This window comes from Atractosteus spatula, chromosome 1, assembly GCF_055471065.1.
Source record: "Atractosteus spatula isolate fAtrSpa1 chromosome 1, fAtrSpa1.hap1, whole genome shotgun sequence".
In the NCBI taxonomy this organism is placed as follows: domain Eukaryota; kingdom Metazoa; phylum Chordata; class Actinopteri; order Semionotiformes; family Lepisosteidae; genus Atractosteus; species Atractosteus spatula.
In genome coordinates this window covers 77,019,550-77,045,685 of record NC_142706.1, presented here as the reverse complement: position 1 = coordinate 77,045,685, position 26,136 = coordinate 77,019,550, and the positions used below count along the sequence as shown (strand labels likewise).

The window sequence follows — 26,136 nt, the reverse complement described above, 5'->3', positions numbered from 1 at the left end:
ATTTCGCTTTTCCACAAAAATACCATGCCTGACATTTTATAGAGTCAATATTTCAGAAAGATTTGTGTTCCTGAATTCGCTGTTTTATTACAGGTGACAAGTAAAACCGAACTAGAAAAAGGACAAAAAAGGAACATAAACCAGATGGCCCTCTGCATTTCATACTACCAAAGGAAAACAGCCCAGCATCCCGCTGTCCTGCAGCAATGCTGTCATACAGACAAGGGATAAAAACAATAAATACCGAGTGAAAGCCCGGTGTGGCTCTGGATCTGACTGTGTAAGAGAAGAGTGTGTCCCAGTGTCGGGCATTTCGGACACACTGTGTTTTCTCCAGAACCACCGGCGGGTTGCAGGCCAGTGACATGAGCAGGACAGGTCCGGGACAAAAACTCGAAATAAAGTAACAATAAGAGCAAAACGCGGAGACAAGGGGAACAGCAGAGCGAGGATCGCCGAATAGCGCCGAAGTGCTGGGACGACGCGCTGGCGCAGGTCTACCCCGGAGCGCGATCAGGGGCGGAGCCGAGGGCTGACGAGCTGCACGCAGCCCGCTGTCTTCCTCCCGGTTAAACAGCATCAATACTTCAGGGCAGGGTCCGGGGTTTGAGGAGCAGTCTTTAATGTGGGGTTTTATTATAACCGTCCGTAAAAAGCGAATATGCCACAGCACGCGCAGCAGAGGGGACACTGATTAGGGCCCAGGAAGGCTGTGGGTTCCAAGTACTGGGCGGAGAACTACTGCTGTATCTCTGAGACCGGTCTGTACTGAGACTGCCGCAGTAAAACGCTGTGCTGTACAAACAAGTGCAGAACTCACTTTGGATTAGAGCGTTAACCAAATACATGAATATTGTAACGCAACGGGGGCTCAGGCGGGCGCCCTTGCCGCATCAGGTCGGCCCCACACCGTCCGGGGCTCGAACCCGGGATTTCCGCGTCTCTTTGCAGCGACCCAGCCCCGTGAGCCAAAGAGAGATCTCTCCACAGCCCAGTAGCTGTAGTCCTGCTATCACAGGGAAGGGCGGTGACGTCACCTGCTCTGGTACGCCGGCTCTTACACAGTACCTGTCGGCCGTAAGCGTTACAATATTATCATGGTCCATGTTGTACCCCTGATTACTGCTGCTTGCTCAAAGAAGCCTAACAAGTTTTCTAACCAAAACCTTCCTTTTTGACTTTCTCCTTGAATATTACAGGAGTACAGACAACTCTGTAGTTTAGTTATAATTATTGTTTCCATAATATTACACGTAATAGCAGTAAAATGTATTTAGCTGTATTAACTTGGTTCAGTTGTCACCCATTACAAAATGAGGAATGAGGAATGGCACTATGTCAGAAAGGGACTGTTTCACAGGGACTGGACCTGTAAGTCAGGTTTCTGAACTGTACAACCCCTTGGTTTTCACCACTTGGCTGAGTCGGGGAAAATGTGTCAGCAGCACCTAGTCAGTATCCCAGTCAGGCAGCTGTATCCCAGTCCCTCCACACTGGGGATCTCACTGGGGGACAGAATAACAAAAGCACATCTCAAATCCCTCATGGAGTCCAAAACAAGGCATTTACACGTAAGTGACAAACATGGCAAAAGGAGTTGAAGGTTTCGTGGTCATTCAAGAGAAAATGGGATCTTTTTGGTCTAAATGCAAAATAATAAAAGAACACAACAGTGCATATCCCAGTCAGACTTTCTCTGCGGTCAAGCACAGTGGCAGCGCTATGTTCTAGATTTGCTTCTCGTCAGTAGGGAGAGGAAGCTTGTCAAGACAGATTGGGGGAATAGATCGTGCAAAGTACGGGAAAATATTAAGAGGAAAACCTGCTCCAGACCTAAAGCTGGGAGAAAAAATTCACCTTTCAGCTGGTGAACGAAAGCACAAAGCCACAGCTATAGTGGACTGGATTAAGAAGAAGAGAGTGAAAGTCCTTCAGTGGTCCAAAATCCTGACCTCAATCCGATTGTGAACCTGCGGCAAGATCCGAAAACCTTTGTCCATAAGTGGTCCCTGAGCCAAGAAAGGGTAAAATTGCACCGAGCCAAAGTTAGTAGAAATTTCCCCAAAAGACAGATTTAGACAATAAGAAGTTTGTGGAGATGAATACAGTCAACACATTTTTTCTGCTTTTGCTGACTTTTACTGTAAAGTATATTACCCTTAAACATCTTGAGCTAGAGCAGGGAAGTTTTGAATAATTTACTGTTTGTGCATTATTTTCATAAAATGGGAGACCATAGGAAGGAATACTTTTGCAAGGCACTGAAAACTAAGACAGGAAGTTTGCCATTTCTTCTAAGCTGGAAGCTGAGAAGGTCCAGTATGGGTTGTTTGCTCTGTTTGGAGTGCCAGGTGTGTCTTCTCCCTGGCGCTGCTGGTGCCGACTGGCTGGTGAGGGCCGTTCAGATCCCTGAGCGGCAACCTGAGCAGGCAGCAATGAGTAACATCTGACCTCTGGAGACAAGGGAGTTGTTTATATTCATTATCCAATTAATGTCCCCATAACCAGGCCCCGGAGCCCCTCATATCTCACTGCACCTGCCAGATGCTGACAAATGGTGTTACTCGATCTTTCGGCTTGAATCCCTTCCGCTAACAGCAGGAAGGGTACCATGTTTGGCAAGTAGGTGTCATCTATTACACCCTGTGTTTTATTTTTACTACTCTCTCCTGTAACATGAGCCGATATAAAGAAAACACAGAGAAGCTCCTACGAATAACACACGCATTACTCAAATGAAAAAAGAATTGGATTGCTGATTGATTTTCCGTGATTGAGGTTAATTATAAAACCGTTTTTTTTTTGGTCATGTTGCAACCTTGGATTTTTTCCTTCACTTTTCATGAAATATTTGTTGTTGTTGCAATGGAAAAAAGAACAAGAGCCTGACCTACGTTGCTGTGTCTGTGAGTTAGTTCTGGCAGTTTAACCCACTGGCTTTCAGTGTAGGTGAATCTTTGCATTTGAAACTTTCTCCTGTGAATACCTGTATCAAGTCCCCCAGAGAAGATGATGAGGGGACCTGATACAAGTATTCAAAACCCTCAAAAGCAGTGACAAAGTCAACCCAGAGGACTGAACACGAACATGAGGATAGAAGGACAGTAATATGTCTTCTCATAAAGTAATAGGAGAGAGATCATACAGTAGATCCAGCATTAACATTATTTTTACAATTATTTTCTTTTTTCGTACCTTGTGTACTGTGTTTCCTGTGTTTCTCTGTTGTTCTTTTTTCATTTACTGGGTGTTTGCATGAATTACTGTAACAAGCAAAATGGGTTTCTAGCACCAGGAGGAAGGTATGATGGGGAATTATATCAGTGGTGCACACCACCTCTTCCCTGTGGAGTGAATGAGCAATTCCCCTGGACACTTCCTGGCTCAACCACATAGATAACTAAACAAACCTGCAGACAGTACAGTCTCTTTTGTCCTGAAGATTATATACTTGCCCAATGTGTAATTACAGTACCAAGTGAGTCTTGACATCTTGGATCACTGCAACAGCGCCCAGACCCCTCTCTGCGATCACTGCGAGCTCCTGTGCACCCAGAGAGCTGCAGTCATGTGGCACTCAGGAAAATTCACTCACAGCTGGCTACTGGCATGAATTTGGGTTTTAGCCATTTTTGTTCTCACTATGGTACTTCCATCCATTATAATGTGTTCTGGGACTGGGAGGGATAAGATAGAGCTGTAGCCTGAGGTGACTGATGAGAAGGGATTGTAAAAATCCTCTCAGTACAAGACACAGCTGTCGCCAGGACTTGCAGCTCTGTCTGTGCTTTTCAGCACTGGGCTGTGAATGAACGCAGGGCTTTGCCCTAGCTGAACAGCACTGGATTGCAGACCTGCTCTGCCCACTGCGTGCCAGTGCTGAACCCTGCGGCATGACAGCATGCACTGTACAGTGCCTGCATATGAATGTTTAAACAAACTATTTTTTAAGTTCAGGTGGGTAGCTGCATCAGTATGCATAGGCTGCAAAGGAACAAGTAATAGGTTTATTCCATGCTGAAAAAAAGAAGAAAGAAAACACATTGTTTTGGCCGTGGAGCCTTCTTCAGGTGTGAGCACACCTGAAGCCTGATGAGCACACCCTCACACCTGAAGAAGGCTCCACGGCCGAAACATTGTGTTTTCTTCCTTCTTTTTTTCAGCATGGAATAAACCTATTACTTGTTATTTTTTAAGTTTATTATTCTTATTTTTTCTATTCTATTATTCTTATTTTTTGTGTTGCATGAATCTTGAAACGTGATCAGTATTTCATTTTCTTAAAGTTTAGCTGAAAGTAATGGTTTTGGATCACAAATATGTGTTTCAATAAGGAGTAATATAGTATATATCTTATTACTAATCCTAATTCATCTAAAGTAATGTAGATTTTCATTCATTTGCACAGCTGGGTATTTTAACTGGAGCAATTCAGGTGAAGCACTGGTGATCCTGGGATTAATTAACAACTGATTAATTAGCAGTGTCTCAGCAACAGATTTGAACCCACAGTCCAGAACCCTGACCAGTGCTGTGGTCATTTATTACTCTGAGCCAACTGGCTATCCATTTTATACCTCAAACACGCATGTCCTCTTGGGAATTGCACTACAACTCCCTTTCAGTTTGCTTTCATTTAGATGGAATAAAATATCGGTATCATGTCATCTTTGTCCATCCATCCGTAATTTTTCTGCTTCATCCAGTGCAGGGTCACAGGGAAGTCTGTCCCAGCAAGGCAGGATATGCCCTGGATGGGACACCAGTCCATCTCAGCGCACACACTGACAAACACATGCACAAACTCATCAGGTCAATTAATTTAGCCAATTAACACACCAGTATGTCTTTAGATTGTGGAAAGAAACCCACATGAAACAGGAGAGCATACAGACTTCACCTAGAGAGCTCCCCAGGTCCAGAATCAGCCCAGGGCCCCGGGAAACACTGGGCTTGAAGCAGTTGGCCTACGAAACAGACATACAGCTTACAGCTTCTCAATGATGTGTATGAGTAGATAGGAACAAAAAGGCAAACTGTGTTTGAATATAATCAAGGAATGTTACAGTATGTTAAAATTGCAAAGTGCACTAGTAAGGCCTCATTATGTACAATAAGTCTTCAAAATCCTCAAACCCACTGAAAAGCAGATTACTTTAGAACCAACACTGAAATCAACAGTGAAGCCATAGGTCAAAAATATAAACGAAAGGGAAGTGTGTTTAAAACAGAGAACAGAAGGCACTTCTTTACACACAGGGCTGTGGGAGTGTGGAACAAGCTACCCAGCCATGTTGTTGAAGCTGGTACCCTGGCTTCTCTCAATGAGATCCTGGGATTAATTATCTACTAAATACCTAAGGAGAAACCGGAGCACCCGGAGAAATCCTGCACGGACATGGGAGAACATACAAAGTCCGTGTTGACAGCAGTCCAGGAATCGAACCCAGGGCCCCAGTGCCACAAGGCAGCCAGTCACGGCCACTCCTGACGTGGTTACTCAGCTATGGCCGGGAAGAAGGAGTGTGGTCTGACATTGCAGTGCTCACAAAACAAGCATGTACCCGTGAAACCATCAGTGTTTGTGGAAAACAGTTACTGTCTAGGTTCGTTTATCGCTCTCAGCCGATGCTGAAGTATCCTGGCTGTTCAGTAACTGGTGTGATCGTTGCAGTTCCGCGCGGGTCGTGCCCCCCGCCGCCTGTTCCAATCCGCACACCTGGGGCGCGAAACCAGGTCTCCGGTGTAACACAACAGGGAGCCAGCCGAGTGAGCTAAAGGAGACCTCCCCCAGCCCAGGCAGCTGAGGTCCCTGCTATGCGCAGTGAGGGCGCTGATGTCACCGCACTAGCTCCGCTACACCGGCAGGACACAAGAGTCTAGTGAGATAGGCTGAACAGCAACTGGACATTCTGGATTAGACAAACAGACTACAATCACATAATAACTTCTTATATTTCTACAAGCTGTCCTTTTCATCTAGTTTCCTGCTACTCTCTGAAACGGCCTCTGCACAGTTCTAGTTGCAAGATGTCTTTCAGACAGCAGCCCTCTGTGGCAGGAACCGTGAGTCCCTGGTAAACAGGAATTTAAAGACAGGGAAAAGCCAGACTACTGTAGAATGTAGGTTAAAAAAAAAAGAAATACATCACTTTGCGATACTACTTAATATGCTTAATCTTTCATATCTCTAATCTTTTAATGCAGTCTTGTCTATTTCAAGGAGCTGTTTCTGAAAGGTAAAACCTCAAAGTGAAATGAAATCCAAGAGTCACAAGTGAGGGCCTTCAGCAGCTCCTGCCTGGTAATGTTTTAGCAGTTTTAAATAGCAGGGGGACTGGACTACCATCAGAGCTGTTCAAGCGAGACGCCGGCTCATGTGAAACTCTGTAATAGCTCTGCTGTAATGCCATTTTTCCAGGCCAGCTATTCTGTTGTGTGTGTAATGTTAGACCAGAGCAGTTTAACAGCTTTGCTCCTCCAGTGAGCCAGCCTCTTGGCTGAAACCCTGTCTGGCGTACATCTGAACACACTTTGTTCCGGTGTGCTGGTATGACAGCTCAGCCACTTCAGAGCAGTTTGAGGTTGCTGCTCTGTCGCCAACTCGTCTAAGTGGTTATGGGCAATTTTCACCCTGGCCGTCCCTTGTTAGGACTTTATCTGTTAGCGTGCTGTGTCCCCTACTGTCTGGGCTCAGAGGCACAGAAAGAGAACAGCACCCCCATGTGTCTGGGGAGAGCAGAGAACACTCGATCACAGCTCTCAGACAAGCTCATTACAGGCCACCCAACACATTCTTAACAGAATAAGAACATTAAAATGTGAATGGACAGTGAGTGGATTATCTCCCTGATTTTGCTGCTACTACCTAATTAATTCACAGTCATATCCACTTTCCTGAACGGTTTCTTGGAGACTTTACTTCTGCTTTTATGTTTCCCTTGAACTGCCAGAGTTCTAGAATGTAGTCTACATTTTTGACCAACTGTAGTGCTGTGATGCAGATTGAAACGACTCATGTCCTGTCATTGGAGCAGAAAAGTGCATGTGAGTAGTCTTCTGATTGGCTGTGGGTTCAAATCCCAGGTAGGGGACTGCTGTTGTACCCTTGAGAGACTTCTGTAAAATATATGGCTGTTTAAATGGATACAACATCCAGGTGCTTTGATGAAAAACATCTTCTCAAAAAACCTAGAAGTAGTAGTAATAATAATAATAATAATAATCATCATCATCATCATCTGTGTGGAGTTTATATGTTCACCCCTTGAGTACTCTGATTAGGGTTAGGGTTTCCGCCCACAGTCCAAAAACAGACTGGTTGTCATACTGCTGTCGGTATTGGAGTAAAACTGCAGCCTGTGCTCGTGAGGTTCCAAGGGTAACAAGCAGTGCAGTGAATATGGGCAGACAGGGGGAACAGGCAAACAGTCCGGAGTCCTGGTCTTGAGAATCTAGGATCAGATCCAAGCAGACACTGGAGCGAAGCACAGATGGACCAAGATGAGGTTGAGACAAAGCTAGGTCAAGAGGAACACAAGACAGGCAACACAAAGCCTGGGAACTCAGCTGAAGCTCAGAGCTAAACTCTATACCAGAGCCTCAAGCAAAGCCAAGGTTTCTATTAAACAGTCTGCTCCACCTGAGATGGATGTGGTCATAAATAGCTCACAGATGGAACAGGGTTCCTGTCTGATCACGTAACCATGGCACACAATTGAATCTCCACTCATTGCCAGATATACACTATTTTTTCATGGTACACCAACAGAGGAGAGCTTGACACTGGTAGGTTAATTGGTTCCTAGGAAAATTGTGTGTGTGTCCGTGTGTGCCCTGCAATGGACTGGCGCCCCGTCTTGAGTGTATCCCACCTGTGTCTGATATTTGCTGGGATAGGCTCCGTCTCTTCCACGACCCCCTGAAGGGCACCATCAGAGTATTGACACCAAGGACAGCTCAGAGTCACAGAGAGAGGCTTTCCTTTTTGAAAAACAGTTGAGCATGTGAAAAGACAGGCTGCAATAAACACGGGGCCAGCTGTCAGTTTGTCGCAATAATGACCTTTGCAAGTCAACCCCACCCTCCTCTCCCATCACCACGGCCACCGAGAGGAGGATTAGATGTCATGGCTTGCCAGCGACTGTAAACTTCAGCACATTTATTGCTGGTTCAGATTACACACAGTCCTGGGCTTCAAGAGATTCATTCCACCCCACTGGCTTAATTTAGTCTAATCGTTCAGACACCCATACCACTGCATCCCCAGAGAAAATCATGTCTGTTCAGATTTGTGGGAGGAGTTTTCCTTTGATTGTGTGCTTCAGGGTAACGCTCTCCTTTCTTTTTCCTCTGGTTCTGCATCGGGGATGGGACTGGCTCAGTGAGCCTGCAGGAATCTCGGAGCATCTCAGAGGGTATCAGAAAGGCTTCACAACGTAGCTTGGTGCTTGCCTGCTGCTTCCTGGCTCACAGAAAACCTGTGTTATATCTGAGATTGTGCTGAAACTCTGCTCAGTCCCAATATCATCATGTTATCAGTTCCTTAGTAACTCTTTGTAGACTTCACGGTCTTCACAAGTTAATGGTGTTTATTGCCTGTGAACACTTTTGCAAACCTGATGCGCTGTTAAGGACATTTCAGTTATGGAGATGTCAATAATGATGTTTGACAAAGAGCCTAATTACCTATAGAAGGATACCAAACATAGAAGAATTTACCATTCATTTTACATAATAGGAAATGATCCAAAGAATGGGCATTATGCATTTATTAGCATGTAGCATATTGAAAAGCATATCAGAAAGCAAATAACCAAATATCTTTATTATTTTTTGGGGCAGCCGATTTCTTTGCCATTTCTGCTGGGTCAATTGAGAACAGTTGTAAAATGAAAAGAAGGTGAATTTTCTACAAATTAGCTTGTTGTTTTCACTGTCACTGACATGGATGGAAATTTTAGGACCGATTTCAAAAAGAGACAAATGAAGATGATGACACACCCCATAAGACTCTGAAGGGGCCGCTATAATCTATCAGCACAAAAGACGAATAGTGGGGTGCTCATGACTGTGGCCCCAATTTGGCCTACATGGGAACTGAGGAACAGGAGTGGGGGAGGAGCTGCAGCAGCCCTGGGGGACACTCTGCACCCCTGCTGCCATCTTCCAAGCAGGAGACCAGCTTGGCCTTGTTTTTAAATTAATGAGGCTGAACCCCCAAGTGTCTGCACTTGGACAGCCAGCAGCGTGCCTGACATCCTCCGCAGGCTTGTATCTCATCGCAGGCTGCTAATTCAGGCTGGAGCACTGCCTTCGATCCAACCCTCTCCCCTGACACACAGGCAGGTCAGCAGAGCAGAGCCACACAGCCCCTGCTCCTCCATCCCCGCTCCACTCGCAGGCCCACGGTCATTCGAACCTTCAGCGTGTGGGAGGTCATCTCACAGGGGTGGGTTTGTCATGGAGGGTCTCTCTCCAGGACAGGAGCTGTGCGGTCAGTAAAAGTACAGGACCAGCAGGGACAGTTGGCTAGCAGTGTGGGCATCATGGTGCATGATACTGCTTCGTTTGAAGGCTTCTCTGTCAAAAAAACGACATCAGTTTAACTGATCTTCATCACATTACGTTTTAATTGAAACAATTCCCTGTTTCATTCAAATTCAATGAAAATTGAGAAACATGTTTTGGCCAAATTAATATCACGTAAATTAATGAGGTGAATGATAGGGAAGCTCAGCAGTGCGGCTGCTGACTCACAGCTTTTAGGTTCTGGGTTTGAATCCAGGCTGGGGAACCTTCTGTGTGGGGTTTACATATTGACTCAGGATCTGTGTGAATCGTTTCGTGGTGCACTGCTTTCCCCACAACTTGCAGACTGTTGCCGGCTGTATTAATCTGTGTTTTTTATCCCATACTCAACTGAATCGAATAGAATCTACTTACAGTTGAACATTTTCCTTTAGTCTCACACAGCCAACAATAAAAACAATGTCATGCAAAATACATACACTATCTAGTGCATTTTACAAGATGCATGCCATGAAATACATTAAAACAAACAAAAGATTCAATCAAGCTATTCAACCATTAACTAAGTGCACAGTAAGGAAGTATTGGTTTATGTCAGTGATCATGTGCAGAGATGGAGGGGTGTTGTGCAGTTACAGGGGCTCGGGGTGATTGTGGGGCAGTGAACCTACAGGTTCTGAAAAACTGTGTGGATTCCTGCAGGAGAGTTGAGAAATGATTATGAATGGGTTGATGTCTTTTAAGTAATGTCATATTTATTTTTAATGTAGCTTTACTTGTAAGGTTCGAATGTTTTTGTAGGTTTGCGTGTGTAAAACAAAGCTTCTTTGATGCAAGACAAATTTCTGAGAAGTCAGACAATGAAGTATTATTGTTTATTATCGCATCTCTGAACTGCACCTGTGTGTATGTTTGTGTCTCCTGCGCTGGGCTCGTGTCCTCTCCAGGGTGCGGTCCTACCTGTCCCGGACTGGCTCTGGGCTGGTCTGACCTCCACCAGAAATGAAAGTGCTTTTGCTCATGGATGGAGTCAGCATAGATGGACTGACTGTAATGATGCTGATGTTGTGCCTTGGTCCCCAGACAAATAATAATAATAACTAATTATTGCTTATACTTATATAGCGCTTTGCTGGACACTCCACTCAAAGCCTTTTAAAGGCCCCACATGGATGATGCGACAGCAGCCATAGTGCGCCAGAACGCTCTCCACACACCAGCTCTCAGTGGGGAGGAGAGCAGAGTGATGAAGCCAGTACAGAGATGGGGGTTATTAGGAGGCCATGATTGCCAGGGGCCAATGGGAAATTTGGCCAGGACACCGGGGTTACACCCGTACTCTTTACGAGAAACACCCTGGGATTTTTAATGACCACAATGAGTCAGGACCTCGGTTTTACATCTCATCTGAAGGATGGTGCCTGTTTACAGTATAGTGTCCCGTCACTATACTGGGACATTAGGACCCACATGGACCGCAGGGTGAGTGATCAAATCCAGGTACTGACCAGGCTCACACCTGCTGAGCTTCAGTGGGTTGCCAGTTGTGAGCTGCAGAGTGATATGGCAGCTGGCTAAGTACGAAGTACTGTGCTCCTGGTTTGTGCTGGCTGTGTGCACACACCACTACATGCGACCACATCTAGACACTGGTGATTATGCACGGTACCTGCCCTGACCAAGACTCTCAAGCCTTTTCATCATGGAGACGAGCAAAAGGAGAGAATGCATTTATAATAATATCAGAACCAATGAAAATTGACGAAAGTTCAGTAAAAAACAGTTGAAATTACTATGTATATCGGTTTAGTGGAAAGTATGGCAATTGAATAATATTAAATATCGCTCTGTAGCAATATTTGCCTTACGTCCGAAATTCTAAGATTTCGCGGCACGTAACAGGACTTTGTAAAAAAAAAACAACAACAGCGACATCTGGTGGTCAAATCGGCACATGGCTTTCCCCTATTCAATTCTCGACACTCAAAAACATGAATACAAATTAAACAGCAAGGCAACAGAATCCTGGGCAAAATGTAGATGCTGTTTCTTATAAGCTGTTTATTCTGAGCTTTGCCATTTGCAGCAACAGCATGAAAGAATATCCTATACATGTACACTACTTCATGGTTTTCATCATATCCGCAGTTCCTCACCTCTGAGGGGATTCAGTTCTGTGAGCATCAGGGATCACTGCTCTAAGAGTGCAGACGACACAGACACTGAGGGGTTTGTCCAACTACATAGGTGGTTAGATTTCAGGTAACACACCTCAGTTTGGACATTCCGAACTCAGAAGTTAGAAGAGGGTAGATCCCCATTTGACCATTTAAGTGCTAAAAGCAAAATTAATATGAACAAAACTGAAAACTTAAAGAACAGTTAAGTTAAATTAACAATTTTGACCAATTTCCCTTTACTCTTAATGCTCAGGTTAAAATACCATACCATAATACCCAAAGTAAGGATGCTTTCTAGCAACACTATATAAATCCTCTCTAAAGCGTTTTAACTCACCTCAAACCCTTCCAGCTTCCTAATCAAAACTACAGGTTGACTAGCCTTCTTAAAAATGCAATTGGTATTCTTTGCAAAGTTTAAATGTTCATCTATCCGAAACACCAAGCAACGTTCACAGGCTGGTTAATAAGGGAGAGAGGTTGAAAACATAACGTATTAATATGACAAGCAGCTAACACCGCCTTCGCAGTTTACTTATTTAAGTGGCCGAATCAATACAACACAGGCTTAACGCTCAATGTATAGGTTACCTGAATTTATTTCAGTGCAACGTGAAAGTGCAGCTCTGTGTCAGAGTCTGTGCCTTTCTTACCTGTATACAGAAGATTAAGTACAACTCCATCTACAGAGCACTTACACAGTAACAGTGCAATAAGGGCCGTGCAAAGATTCCTAGATAACCAAGACGTACCATCCGTAAATTTTAAAATGAATATAATTTTAAAATTAATTCAGTGGCACAATCATCATTTATCTGAGAAGTTTTATAATCGGGTTTAACAATCCCAATACCCCCCCCCCTGCTGTGTATCTGTGTGTGTTTACAAGCCCTGCGCGTTTCAGCTACCGGCGTGCACTGCGCCCCGCTCCGGATCTGGGGTCGATTGGCCGGGTCTGAGCCTTCGCGGCGAAGGAGCAGGAGAGACGGGCTGTGCAACAAGCCGCCAAATTATACCGAGTACTGTACAAAACGTAATCCAAACGTTTCTAAGGTAAGACGCACAGCTGTGGCGGTGTGTCCTGAGTCCGTTACCTGGGCAGACGGAGCGCGTCACCCTTCAACAGGCTCTGCAGCACCGCCGGGCTACGGCGCGAAGGCAAGATGGCGGCCAGGCCTGAGGGGAGCGAGGGGAGCGGGGGGAACCGGGCCGCGGTACCGCGGGGTGGCTGCCGTCGCCGACTGCTTCTGATCATTTACACAGCGCGAAGCGTTAACTTTTATCTTTGGAAACTGTCAACGGGCGCACCGTGGCAGCAGCTTTGTAACCCGAGAGATTCGTTTCGCGACGCGCTGGCGGAGGGGTCGGGGAGGCGACGGGCGCGCTCGCTCCCTGGGAGTCCAGGCCAGATGTAACGCGTGAAAACCGGGCTTGTACGCGCTCTGCGAAGAGTATGGGGAGTAAGGCAGGGAGGCTGACAGGTTTTTAACTTGTCTGCGAAGAAAGTACATTGTTAATCTTGATTGACGAAGCCCGCCGGGGAGCGGTACCGGTCCAGACCCGTCGCTTACCGAATGGCTCGGTGTCGGGGTCCGGGTGCGCTGTCCCGGTTGTTGCGCCCGCCTGCATCAGCTCCGGGCAGTGTGGCAGAGTTGCCGAGTCCTTACCAGACTCCCTGTCCGTTGGTGTGCCGTGCTGGGGGTCCGCAGTCAGACTCTGTGTGTGACGGAAGTGGAAGATGCTCTCAGGGCCGCCTTGCGTGTACTCCCAGTGGAAGATCGTGAGCTCCAGCTCCTCTGGTCTTTCCGTTGGCATTGTTGGTGGGAGATGTGCTCGGGCTCGCCCGTGGAGCCTGTCTGAAAGGGTGCAGCCTGGGCCTGGCTACTGTCATGGAGTAAGCAAGGCAAGGCTGTTGGTGGGGTGCGCTTGGGCCCGCTCGCGTTCTGTGGTTCGTGAAACTGCGGCACAGTACTGGACAAGTCCTATAAGCGACAGTGGTCTTTATTCACAAGCCTTTAACCGTTGGTTTCTTTTATTTTGGGGGGGGGGTTGTTCAATCAGACTTGAGGAGTGCATGCTTCACAGTCTTGCGGTGGGACACCGTGGAGAAGATAATCCCAGATTTTTCTCGGCCAACCTTTCCTTGACAAAAAGCGTCAGGTATAATCCTAACAATACCTGCTAACATTCGCTGGTTCTCTTTGCCATCTCTCTGTCCTTTAAACCATGACGTCTTGACACCCAGAGGTATGGTGGTACCAGTAGTTTTCATTTCACAGCAAGGCTTCAGAAATCTTAAGTGAAGTCTTGAATGGCGAAGACAGGACTTTCGTTTTGTGTTCTAGAATTGTTCTTGCTCTTCCTGGCTGTTGGTTAAAACAGTTCAGTGCTGTGGTGTCTGACTATGTTGTAATAATGGGAAGCTGTCTAAACAGGATTTTGCTGATTTCACTGCTTTCCATGGATTGTTCTGTGTTTTCATGTGTTGTAATGAGGAGGAAGCTTTTCTTTGAGTTTTGCTTAGTTTTTGTGACGATTGCTAATGTGTAAAGTATTAGAGATATGTGAAATTTTACATTGGAGTTTAAAAAAACTCCACCAAACCCAAGAAAATTGTTTCAAAGAATTTTAAATCTCTGAACATCACAAAATTCTTCTGGAGTTAAATGAACCTGTCACACATTGGATCCATTTTCTGGCAATGGAAAGCAATATAACTGCTTAGATGAAAAGTATTGTTCAAAGTCCATGATCAGATTCTTTAATAAAATATTAACCACAGGTATGGCTCACCAGTTTTTCTTTTCAAAGTGAAAACAAGTGTACCAGAAATCTGCATGACTTTAATATCAATTTATTAAGTCACACAATTAACAGCTGACCATGGAGGCAGAAAAGGAATTAAAAGAAAAACAAAGGACTACATTGCATTTGAAACAATAAAAAAAAGTTTGATCTTTTGCCTTTTTTATGCTTCTAGTGACACTGTGAAGAGCCAGTGGCTTTTATAAATATATGAAATATTTTATTTCCTGTTATGAGAGGTAGGCCTTCATTAAGGGATGATACTGTCATTGATATTGTTCCTATTATGTTTAGTTATACACAACAGTGGTGTGTCCTCCATGCACACACACAGGGGAGAGTACTCTGACACTCAAACAGGTCCCACAGCCTGATGCCCCTCACCTTGTTGCAGGCTGTCTGCCTGGGATCTGAGAGAGTTCTCCCTGAATAATCCCACCCCACCCCTGGTGCCTCCCAGCCAGCTAGGGGGAGGGATCCCAGTCACAGTCAGACTCGAACCCAAGACGCCTGGGCGAGTTCCAGTTTTCACTAGCTTTTCTGTTTTTCCTAATCTCTGATTGCTGTAATACTGTGGAAGATGTTGGAGTTTCAAAATCTACCATTCGACCTTGCAAAATTACATCTGGATAAAACCAGATAACGTAAAAGTGTATGCATGCAGTTTTTGTAAGACAAGTTATTGGTCTTTTTCTGTCTTGTAGCAGGGGGTTGCTGATGTGACTGTGGAATCAGAAATGGTTGAAAACAGGGGAGTCTAATTCAATTTCTGCAGGACCACAGTCTTGTGCATTTATAGGCCTCTTTAAATCGGCAACGGCTTGAAATTTGGGAAAAACTCAGTTAAGCTAGTTATCATTTGACTGGGGTCATTACAAATTGAGCTGGAATGACAACTTGCAGACATAGTTTTAGGCTAGCACTGGGCTTGGCTCATTCAGTCATCAAGGGCTAGTCTGAGAATATATCCATAGTATGCAAAATTATCAGTCAGAGTTTTGGAACTTCAACACCTGAGTGAAGCTCTGCTTTTCCTTATTGTTTTTGAGGTTTGGTATATTGCTACATGTACAACTCTTCAATTCCAAAAGTTTGCTTTCTTTTTGCTAATGGCTTGAACTGTAGATTCGTCTCCTACTGCTGTTACATCTTTTGACTTGTCTATGAAATAGGTTCTTGTAATAATTAAAGGCAGCTCTTTTCATGTTTTTTTATCAGTCCCTGCTTAATCATGAAAATTGCAGCTACCAAATCGAGACAACTGGTCATTGGAATAGTCTTTTTCTGGACAGGCATTCACAATGGAATCCTAGATATGAATGCTTTGTACAGCAGTCATCGTCTCCCGTGTTTTGGCCACTGATAAATATACATGAAAACAGGCGTTTTTTAGAACCTACTTTGGCAAAAAGGATTCTTAACAGACTGAAGTGAAAATTTTGATCATACATTAAAGTGCTAATTAGAATGGGTCTTCTTTAAACCAGTCCAGATGAATCGTGTAAAAAAAAAATCAGTTACAAAAAGACAAAGATAGAAATTGGTGTTGTGGCAGATTCGACATTATATAGATTGAAACCCACAGCAGGACTCTTTCTGATTCTTGTTGATGCAGTGCTGTGAAGGGGTGGGAGCTGAAAGTGTAGAACAGCTCTGCTGGTTTATCTCGTTTCTGTCTGTGACACTGCAAACAGTCAGTGGGCTCGGTTCTCACAAACTTGATATTTGAACTTTTCTTCTGTCTGTAGATCTGTAGACAACTCATCAAATGAATGCACATTAATTTAATTATGTGTAGCTTCTTCAATATCAGTTGAATGAATGCCAAGATCTTAAGATGATGCCCTTTTCAAGTTATTTAATTCTGTTAATGTATGCAAAGTCGATTAAACATCTTGCACAGTGCCTTCGGAAAGTATTCAGACCCCTCCACTTTTTCCACACTTTGTTGTGTTGTAGACGTATTCCAGACTAGATTGAATTGATTCTTGAAATTGAAAAATAAAAAACTGAAATCTCCCATTTACATCAGTATTCAGACCCTTTATTCAGTTCTTTGTAGGGCTACCTCTAGCAGTGATTACAGATGCGATTCTTCTTGGGTATGCTTCTACCAGCTGTGCACACCTGGATTTGGGCAGTTTCTTCCATCCTTCCTTGCAGATCCTCTGAAGCTCTGTCAGGTTGGATGGGGAGCGTTGGTGAACTGCAATCTTCAGGTCTCTCCGCAGATTTTGTGTGGGGTTCACGTCTGGGTTTTGGCTGGGCCACTCAAGGACATTCAGAGACTTGTTCCGAAGCCACTTCAGCGTTGTCTTGACTGTGTGCTTCGGATCGTTGTCATGCTAAAAGATAAATCTTTGCCCTAGTCCAAGGTAGTGTGTGCTCTGGAACAGGTGTTCTTCAAGGACCACTCTGTATTTGGCTCCGTTCAGCTTTCCCTCAATCCTGACCAGTTTCCCAGTCCCTGCCGCTGAGAAGCATCCCCACAGCATGATGCTGCCACCACCATGCTTCACCATAGGGATGGTATTAGCCTGGTGATGTGCGCGACCTGGTTTTCGCTAGACATGGCGTTTGGCATTCAGGCCAAAGAGTTCAATTTGTGTCTCATCAGACCAGAGAATCTTTGTCCTCATGCTCTCATAGTCGTTTAAGTGCCGTTTGCCACGCTCCAGGCGGGCTGTCATATGCCTTTTACTCAGGAGCGGCTTCCGTCTAGCCGCTCTGCCAGAGAGACCTGACTGATGGAGTGCTGCAGAGAGGGTTGTCCTTCCAGCAGGTTCTCCCATCTTTACACAGGAACTCTGAAGCTCTGTTAGAGTGGCCATTGGGTTCTTGGTCACCTCCCTGACCAAGGTCCTTCTTGCCCGTATACCCAATTTAGCTGGACGGCCAGCTCTAGGAAGAGTTTTGTGGTGGTTCCAGACTTCTTCCATTTGACAATGATGGAGGCCACTGTGCTCCTGGGAACCTTCAATGCACTGCCAATTTTTTTAATACCCTTTTCCAGATCTATGCATTGGCACTAGGGGGTGAACGATGTATCGGAGGCCGATATATTCTTCTCCGATAAATAGGAAAATGTAATTATCGGTCTTATATTGGAATTACAGCCAATAATTACAGCTAATAAGGCGGCGCCCTGTTTCTGTTCGTGCAGCATGTGTTTTATGTGCGCGCTCTGACGCACTAGACTGGGTCCAGAACAGCTTCTGCAGAGTGAAAGTATCGGCGGTGTGGAACTTTCTCACCATTTCAACAGAGGACAACAGAATCGCGATGTGCAACAAATGTTCAGCCGAAGTATGGCGAGAAGGAAACAAAGTAAAGAGTTTCAATACCACTGATCGAATAAGTCTAATTGAAAACTCGTCATTCCAGTGATTTATTTCAAGAATATGAGGCATTAGTGAGAAAGCAAAAAGAGTAGCGAGTGCAGCGATGCCTATCCAACAGGCATGTGAAAACTGCAGAAAATTTGCCAAGGACAGTCCGAGGGCTAGGGCAGTCACAGACAAAATCGTGGAGTTTATGGCACTTGATGACCAGCCCTTCTTGACTGTGGAGGATCGAGGATTCCGTCAACTAATTGAGCGTTTGGAACCCCGTTATACTCTCCCAAGCCACCACTGCTCTTCTGATGTTGCCTTGCTGGCTCTGTACAACAGACATATGGACTTCTGACGTTAGTCGTTTTAGAATGCAAAAAAGTAAAATTATTGGTTATTGGTATCTGTATCGGCCACAACAAACTGTTCATTATTGGTTATCATTATCAGCCCAGAAATTCCATATTCCATATTCCAAATTGCATGCCTGATTGACACAATCTCGGAGGTCTACAGAGAGTTCCTTGGACTTCCTGGCTTGGTTTTTGCTCTGCCATGGACTGTGAGCTGCGGGAGCTTATAAAGACAGGTGTGTGCCTTTCTGCATCCTGTCCAATCAAGTGAATTTGCCACAGGTGGACTACAGTCGTGTTGTAGAGACATCTCAAAGATGATCAAAAGAAATAGGATGCATCTGAGCTCAATGTGGAGTGTCATAGTAAAGGTTCTGAATACTTATGTAAATGAGAGATTTCAGTTTTTTATTTTTAATAAATTTGCAAAAATTCCTAAAAACGTGTTTTCAGTTTGTCATTATGGAATATTGTGAGTCGACTGATGGCAAAAAATAATCAGTTCAATCCATTTTGAAATAAGTGTACAACACAACAAAGTTTGGAGAAAGTGGAGGGGTCTGAATACTTTCTGAAGGCACTGTATGTTTTTTGAGGAGTGATTCCATAGTCACTACTACTCTTTAGGAAAAAATGGGATTATAAATGTGTTTTCTTGCATGGTAAAATCTACTTTCTTTTGATTAATATTCACCGTAGTCATTAAATATTAACTAGCAATGTAAAAAATTTGAATATTCTGTTCAGAGTTAATATGTAACTTTTACAAACTGTTCATGTTGCAGGAGCTGTGAGAATTATCTTTGTAGCCACATGCCAAAATATTAATAAGAAAAATTCCAATAACTTTGCATCCTGAGGCAGTTTTTTATCTGAAAGTAGTTCTCCTGCAGGTTTCTATAAAACGTACCTCAGTGCTGTACTGTATCCTGTCAACCCTTGTCATTTTTCCACAAGATCTCCTCACTTCAGCCACGCTTGGAAAAAGCTCTGAAATTGTTTTTTTTTTCCTGGCTGGGTGCAGAGCCAGGCCCCAGTCACAGCAGCAGTGGAATTGGAAGTATAAGCTGGAAGGTACTGTGTTTTATGAACTCGCAGTGTTTCAAAAACAATATGCTGGCCTACGAACAGAAGACAGCACTAAGGAATACAGAGTCTGACATGAGCAAGCTAGTCTCTCTACTCCTTTGGTTTCAGTATAGTTGTGGCAAATTGAAAAAGGCTTATGAAGTGGCCTTTTCAAATATGCATCGCTTTTGTAAATGCCCTTTAGTATAAGATGTCTTTCTTAGTCAGTGCTTTTTCTGCACGGGAAGCTAAGAGAGTCCTGTGAATTAGGTTGCTTGTTAAGCATTGCTAACATTTCTCTGGACTTCAGATACATTCACGATTTTGGTCGTTTTGGCTACATAAGCTGTGTCTATGAAATACTTTTTTTTTCTTTTCCAACCGCAATGTCACCCGTCTTTTTTTGTTGTTGTTGTTCTCCAATTAAAAGCAGGAATTATTCTTTTTTTTTGTAAGTGAATCCTGACTCGAATCGGAGCGCCTGTGATAGCTGGGAGATGAGAGGAGGGGAAATTCAATAATCCTGTTTGTTTTTTAACTTTCAGCTTTGCGTTGTTCTTGGAAAGTTGTGTGCCTGTTGCGAATTCCTTGAACTTTGGCATTGGGAGCCCACTACTGTTGGGCCCCCCATCTTTGCAGCTGGCCCAGATTAAGACGCAGCTGGCCTTGCACCAGTTGAACGCGGTCACCTCTGGTAACCACACTTCTCCAGCCTTGTCACTGCTCAACCTGCTGAAGGTCACCATGTCTCACCCAATGTACAATCCCAGAGGTCCCTTCCCTAGCCAGAGACCCTTGGTTTCCACCCAGTTTGGCATGAGCAACCCCCCTGGGATGGACATGAGTGGTGGGTGCGTTGGACCTCAGGGTATGGGGGCCACAGGAATGATGTCCCAGATGATGCCTCAGCAGATGGGCTTCCAGTTGCCCCAGCGCAATGCACCAGTGTCTCAGGACTTGGAATCCTCTATAGACATGCACATCCGCGGGGCCAGAGAGGAGGTCCGAATGCTTAACCAGATGCTGCAGCAGCAGAAAATGGATCCCCGCCTGCGGAAGAAGACAAGGGAAGATATCTTGCCGGCAGGGCCAGGCTTTGTTGGGCAGAGTGTGGCCAACAGAGCAGACGACCAAGGCCCAGACTGGTCCGTCTATCAGAATTCGCAAACAAAGCTCTTTTCATCACAGATGCTGTCACAGCCAGCTCCGTCAACTAAGGTTTTCCCATCCTCTGGGTTTGGAGGTCCACCTGAGAGGATGCAAGGAGAGAGAGGAGGCTCGGAGAACCAGCCAGTATTGATTCCCGGAGAGAGACAGCAACACAGGTACACCACAGAGAGTGCTACGAGCATCCTGGCCAGTTTTGGGCTGTCCAACGAGGACCTGGAGTTGCTGAGCCACTACCCGGATGAGCAGCTTACTCCTGACAATCTGCCATTCATTTTACGTGACATCAGGGTCAGGAAGTCGAAGATAAATTTTCCTGAGGTCGAACAGTCACAAGCTAGATCTGGTACCCAAGAGCGCCTAGGCAGCGAGCCTCTCCAGAGCAAGGTCATTGACTATGGACACTCGAGCAAGTTCGGCTACTCCGAGGGCGGCCGGGAAGGCTTCAAACGGGAGCACTTGGCTAAAGAAATGGCGAAGGCAGATTTTGCTTCCTCTGGAGCATCCTCGAAATTTCCGATGGAGGGGTCAAGCTCCTCTTTCTCGAGCGAGAAGGGTCGCGGTCTGCCTCTGCCTAAGAAGCTGCCGATGGGCGCGAGTAAGAAACAGCCCGGCGGTGAAGTGGAGCAATCGAGGAGAGCGAGAGACCCTGCCTCACAAAAGCCAGCGGCGCCCGGCATGGCCGCCCCTTCTTCCAGCATGTCCAGAAGCAATCCCATCGGCCTGGTGGAAGGCAGTGGAGTGGTGAAGCCAGGTTACCTCTCGCAGAAAACGGCCTGGGCCCCACCCTTCCCCCTGAGCGACTCTTCAGCTGCCAAGAGACTGCCTACTCCAACCATGATGAATGATTACTACGCTGCCTCCCCAAGAATCTTTCCCCATACTTGTTCTCTGTGTAACGTAGAATGTATGGTGATGAAGGTGAGTGTCTGCTTTCCTTTGTTTTAGCTTTGTTTCTCTGTTCAGTTGTCAATGACACTGACATTGTATGGCGTTTTCAAATTAGGAAGTTGAACTTTGTTTCTCTCTATGGGGGCAATTCAGTGTTGTTAGATTGAGCATTTGTGAGTCTCCTCTGTATGTTAATTGACATGCAATGCTGGAACTTTCAGTGGTAAAATTAGTCCCCCCCACACCCCCGAGCTGGGTATTGACACGTTTAGATCAAGCGTTCAGTAGCAGCTCAGTGTATACTAATAAAGACCTAAAAAAACAAAAAGGTGTAATTACGTTATTGCGATTCAGTTGATTTTTTAAATGGAAAAATTATCAAAGAACCAGTAAAGCATTTTCCCAGAAAAAAGGTTTTCTGTAGATTCCTTTGGTTTTGAAAGCTACAAGCAAGTAACTTTCAGATGTCTGCTTGGGAAGAAAGAAGAACAGCAAATCGGAAGAGAAGCTAAAGGACAACCTGCTGTCTACAAATTCTGCAGAAATTGTTACATGAGATTTGGAAACATGTTTTAAACTCTGCCGTATGCCAGCAGGTTCAGGGTTGTTTTAGTCTAGATAATTATTGACATTTTTCTTACGGTTGTCCCAACAAATAAAATGCAGTCCGCCCTACGCGTCGTGACAGAGCTCCAAAAGCTGTGCAGGCCTGCCGGCTTGTGTGTTCTGGATATGAGCGCTGGAGAAGACTGAAGCTGGAGGTGGTCTTCTCGCCATGGAGTCTTCCCCTTCGCCAGGGAGTCCAGACAAGGAAGAAGGAAGATGTGGACCAGCAGTCATGAAAAGAATTGGACTTGGTTCTCGATGATTTTGGTAGCAGGAATCGTGTGTTCACGCTGAATTATTTCAACTTTTTTTTATGTGAACACAGGTCCTGCACAAAGTGTAATCAAAACCCCCCGTTCTCTAAAATTTAGGGGGAAAACACCCTGAGATCCTGTGTAACTCTGGGAGCCGTGCACTGCCTATACTGCTGTCAGGTCCCTGGTGTTTGCTGGCTAAAGAAGAGCACTGCAGGCAGTGCAGGTTCTCTCTCTGAGGACCAGATGATGAATGGATGAAAAAACTGCTTGTAGAGGAAGAAAGCAAAAAAATTCGTAGTAGTAAAATGGAGGATCCTGATGACTAAAGGAAAAGCACACCTTTTTTTTGCAGACTCTTTGCAAAAAAAATTCCAAACAGTTGCCCGTAAATTCACTGCTGTCCAATGTTTATTTTTAAGAAACAAAACTCAAGAATGTGTTGATGTGACAGATTAAAAAGTTTTGTTGATGACAACATGACAAAGTCATAAATCTCTAATGAAACATTAGCTGGACACGTGGATGAGAATTGAAGATTGACATTATCTGTGCCCCTTTGAGTTAAAGAAATCTTGTGGTCTGCCTGTGTTTCAGAAAACAGTGAGCAGTTTTTTTATTAGGAATTCTGGGATTTCCTAATATGTTTCGTGTATTTTGTTTGTAGTCTTTTGAAAAATGAATGTATGGAAGAAAGTAATTGTGCAGATTGTCTTCCCTTAGAACTATCAGAAAATCTGTAGCAAGAATTGAGATTGGCTGTTTGTTTAGGGATCAGGAGTGCTCCCTGGATAAAATATGATGTAATCTGAGCAGGAGCAGTGTCATATGTCCCATATAAAGGAATTGTTTCCAGTTATGTTTTGTGTACCTTATGTATGGGCCTTTTTTAACATTGAACGGTAAGCTGCCTTTTTCAAAGTGGTTTCTGCTCCTGTAGAAGTGGCAGAGTTATTAGATTGAATGTCAAACATATTGCAGTATTTAATGGACAGATGGTTATGCTTTGAAGCAGCCTTTGGACAAAGGTGCAAGGTATTTCATTACAGTGCATGATGGGTATAAACACCATAGCATTTCCTAGAATGTGTAAAAAGTCTGTAAAGTTACATTGGAAATTATTTTTGTCATTTTGTTGGTTTGTCAGTGTGTGTGTGTAAGCAGCATTCATGTTTCTTTTTTTAAATTGACTTTAATGTTCACTGAATCAAGTGTTTCAAGAGATATTAGAAATCGACGTATCAAAATGTTGAGGATTATCTCCTTTTGTTTGAACTACAAGTGCAAATGATCTGATCCTGGTGCGTTGATCCAGCTGACCTGGCGAGTAACATCATGTGTCCACATGTTCTTGTTTGACAGGATTGGATTGAACACCAGAACAACAGCCTTCATATTGACAGCTGCAGACACTTGCGCAAACAGTAAGTATATCAAACTTCCATGTGCTAAGTTTTGGTGAGTTCTACCTTGTAATTTGAGCCAAAGTTGCATTTCTGTTGTCCAACATTTCCATAACCATACAGACAATAGTTGCCTAAGGGTGAATGTCACAGTTTGTGAAAAAACAGATGACAGGCAGGAAACTGGGGAGGGACACCTTTGAAAGAGCCACAAAGTTCAGTGGCTGGGAAGGGAGAAGACTCACGGACACTTGAGTGGCAATATCGAGTTCACTCTACAAAGTGAGTGCAAACCCTTTTCAGATCCTCCATGGAGTTGGTAATGAAGTATCTAAGTGATACTGCAAACATGGCGAAAGAATGTATGGTCAAATGAGACAATGAAATTCTGGTATAAATATACACCCGACCGTCAACCCGACTCAGCTTAGTTGACATTGTTACTGTCAAGGATGGTGGTGGTAACATTGTCTTGTGCTACTTTTCATCAGCAAAGACTGGGCAGTTAGCCAAATTTAAGGGGAAATGGAGGAAAACCCTGCTTCAGACCTAAAGCTGGGATAAAAATTCACCTTTTAGCATAACTATGACTGATAGGCCATGAACATATGTACATGAAGAGGCTTAAAGAGAAGAAAGCAGATGTTCTTCACTGTCTCAGTCAGAGTACTGACCTGTAGAAAGTCTGTGGCAAGACTTGACCATTTCTGTCCCTCCGTGATTGATATCGACTTGGGATAAATGCATAAGCAGTTTCTGCCGACATTTAACTTTTCACTCAGAAAAAATCTGTTTGAACATCAAAGCTATTGAACATCAAAACTGCTACTGGTGCATGCAATGTTTTGCTGTTTTGTGAGAAATTATTTAGTTTGTATTTTAAGGGCAGAACGTGCCTTTTGTGGTAACCATTTTTTTTGTTTGCAATATAAAGTATATTTTTGATAAGTAGTTCAGGTGGGTATCTGCGTCAGCATGCATAGGGTGCAAAGGAACAAGTAATAGGTTTATTCCATGCTGAAAAAAAGAAGAGAGAAAACTCAACGTTTCGGCCATGGAGCCTTCTTCAGGTGTTCGCAAGCCGAAAGGTTGTGTTTTCTCTCTTCTTTTTTTCAGCATGGAATAAACCTATTACTTGTATATTTTTGATAAGTTGTTTTTCCCTTTTCAGGTACCCCGACTGGAACCCGGAGGCCATTTCCAATCTGAGGCAAGAGTCCTACTAGCCTGATTATTAGTAACCAAGTTTTTATTTTGCTGTTTGTCTCCTGTGGGGCAGCTAAGCCTTTACTGGAAATTGTAAGAGCGTGAACTACCAGCCTGTATTGTAGGGGCTGCTCTTTGATACTGTTCACTGAAGGAGACTAGCAACGTGAAAGAGTACAGCACTCCAAAAGAGGATTTATGGTTTTTAGAGGGAAAATGGTGGAACTGTAAATTCCAAACGCAGCAGGGTGGTACCCTGAGAACTTGTTGAAGTCAGAATGATGTGGGTGCTGGTGGGATTAGAAGAATTATTTACCACACTTGCTTTATTGCCTCTTCCTGGGCTATCGAACAGCTGCAGGAGATTTAGAACACTATTGCCGATTGCCATAGAAAAATATTAAATTATTATTAAACCATTGCATTTCAGTCACAAAAAAACCCCACACCCAATTGAATTGAATCCGTTGTGGAATCCAGATAGTGTGGAAAAAGAGTGTGTGTGTGTGTTGAGGGTTTAATGTCCACATTAACGAACTAATTAACATTAACTAATTAGCACTAACGTGCTCTTGACTCTAATGACTTGTCACGCAGGATGGGCACAGTCGTATGGTTCTGACTGCAGGCGTCTGTGTCCCCTGCAGGAATGAGTCCCACGGCTCTCCCGAGCGCCGGTGCGCGAAGCGACGGACCCGATCCAGCAGCCGGTCCTGGTCCCGCTCCCTCAGCCCATGGCGGTACCGGGGGCGCTCAGGGTCGAGGGGCCGGGGGCGGCGGTCGCGTTCCCGCTCGCTGTCTCGCAGCCCGCGCCGGTACCGACGCAGCCGGACGCGCAGCCGCTCCCGCAGCCCCCGCAGTCCCCGCAGCCCGCGCCGCGGCTCCCGGCTCAGCCCCCTGCACCCCCGCCGCCGCTCCCGCAGCCCCCCCCCCCGCCGCTCCCCGTCCCCTCGCTACTTGCGCCGCTCGCCCGCCCGCGGCCCGCGCAGGCTGAGCCCCCGCCGGCGGCACCGGTCCTCCAGCAGCGAGAGGCTGGCCAAGAAGCTCATCGAGTCCACCGGTAAGCCTCCTCTGACGTCGGGCATCGCCGGGCCAGGTCCTGCTGGAGCCTGGGGTGCTCATTACTGCTCTGAAAGGGGATGGAGAAACCCTTTGCTCTCTCCGGTGTTAGCCTTACTTTGGAGCGAAACGGGTCCGTGCACTGTCAAGTAGCCGTCTCTGTAGACCACCAGTTTTCAGTTCTTCTCAATGTCCACTGACCGTCTGCCACTTAACCATCTCAAAGTATCACACATTTAAGAAACTATTGTCTTGTCTTCTACTGTTTGGTCCATTCCTTT

The 26,136-nt window shown here is 45.0% G+C and overlaps 1 protein-coding gene across 8 annotated transcripts in view; it reads left to right on the top strand.

Annotated features, from left to right (window-relative positions):
* znf638 (zinc finger protein 638) overlaps window positions 1–26,136 on the top strand; it is a 55,768-nt gene that overhangs the window by 11,720 nt on the left and 17,912 nt on the right. For all 8 annotated transcript variants that reach the window (XM_088919839.1, XM_088919837.1, XM_088919838.1 and 5 more), the window contains exons 2-5: window positions 19,815–21,357; window positions 23,550–23,611; window positions 24,762–24,800; window positions 25,444–25,856. In XM_088919839.1, coding sequence (XP_088775965.1) covers window positions 19,815–21,357; window positions 23,550–23,611; window positions 24,762–24,800; window positions 25,444–25,856 — 2,057 coding nt within the window. The remainder of the gene's footprint in view (window positions 1–19,814; window positions 21,358–23,549; window positions 23,612–24,761; window positions 24,801–25,443; window positions 25,857–26,136) is intronic.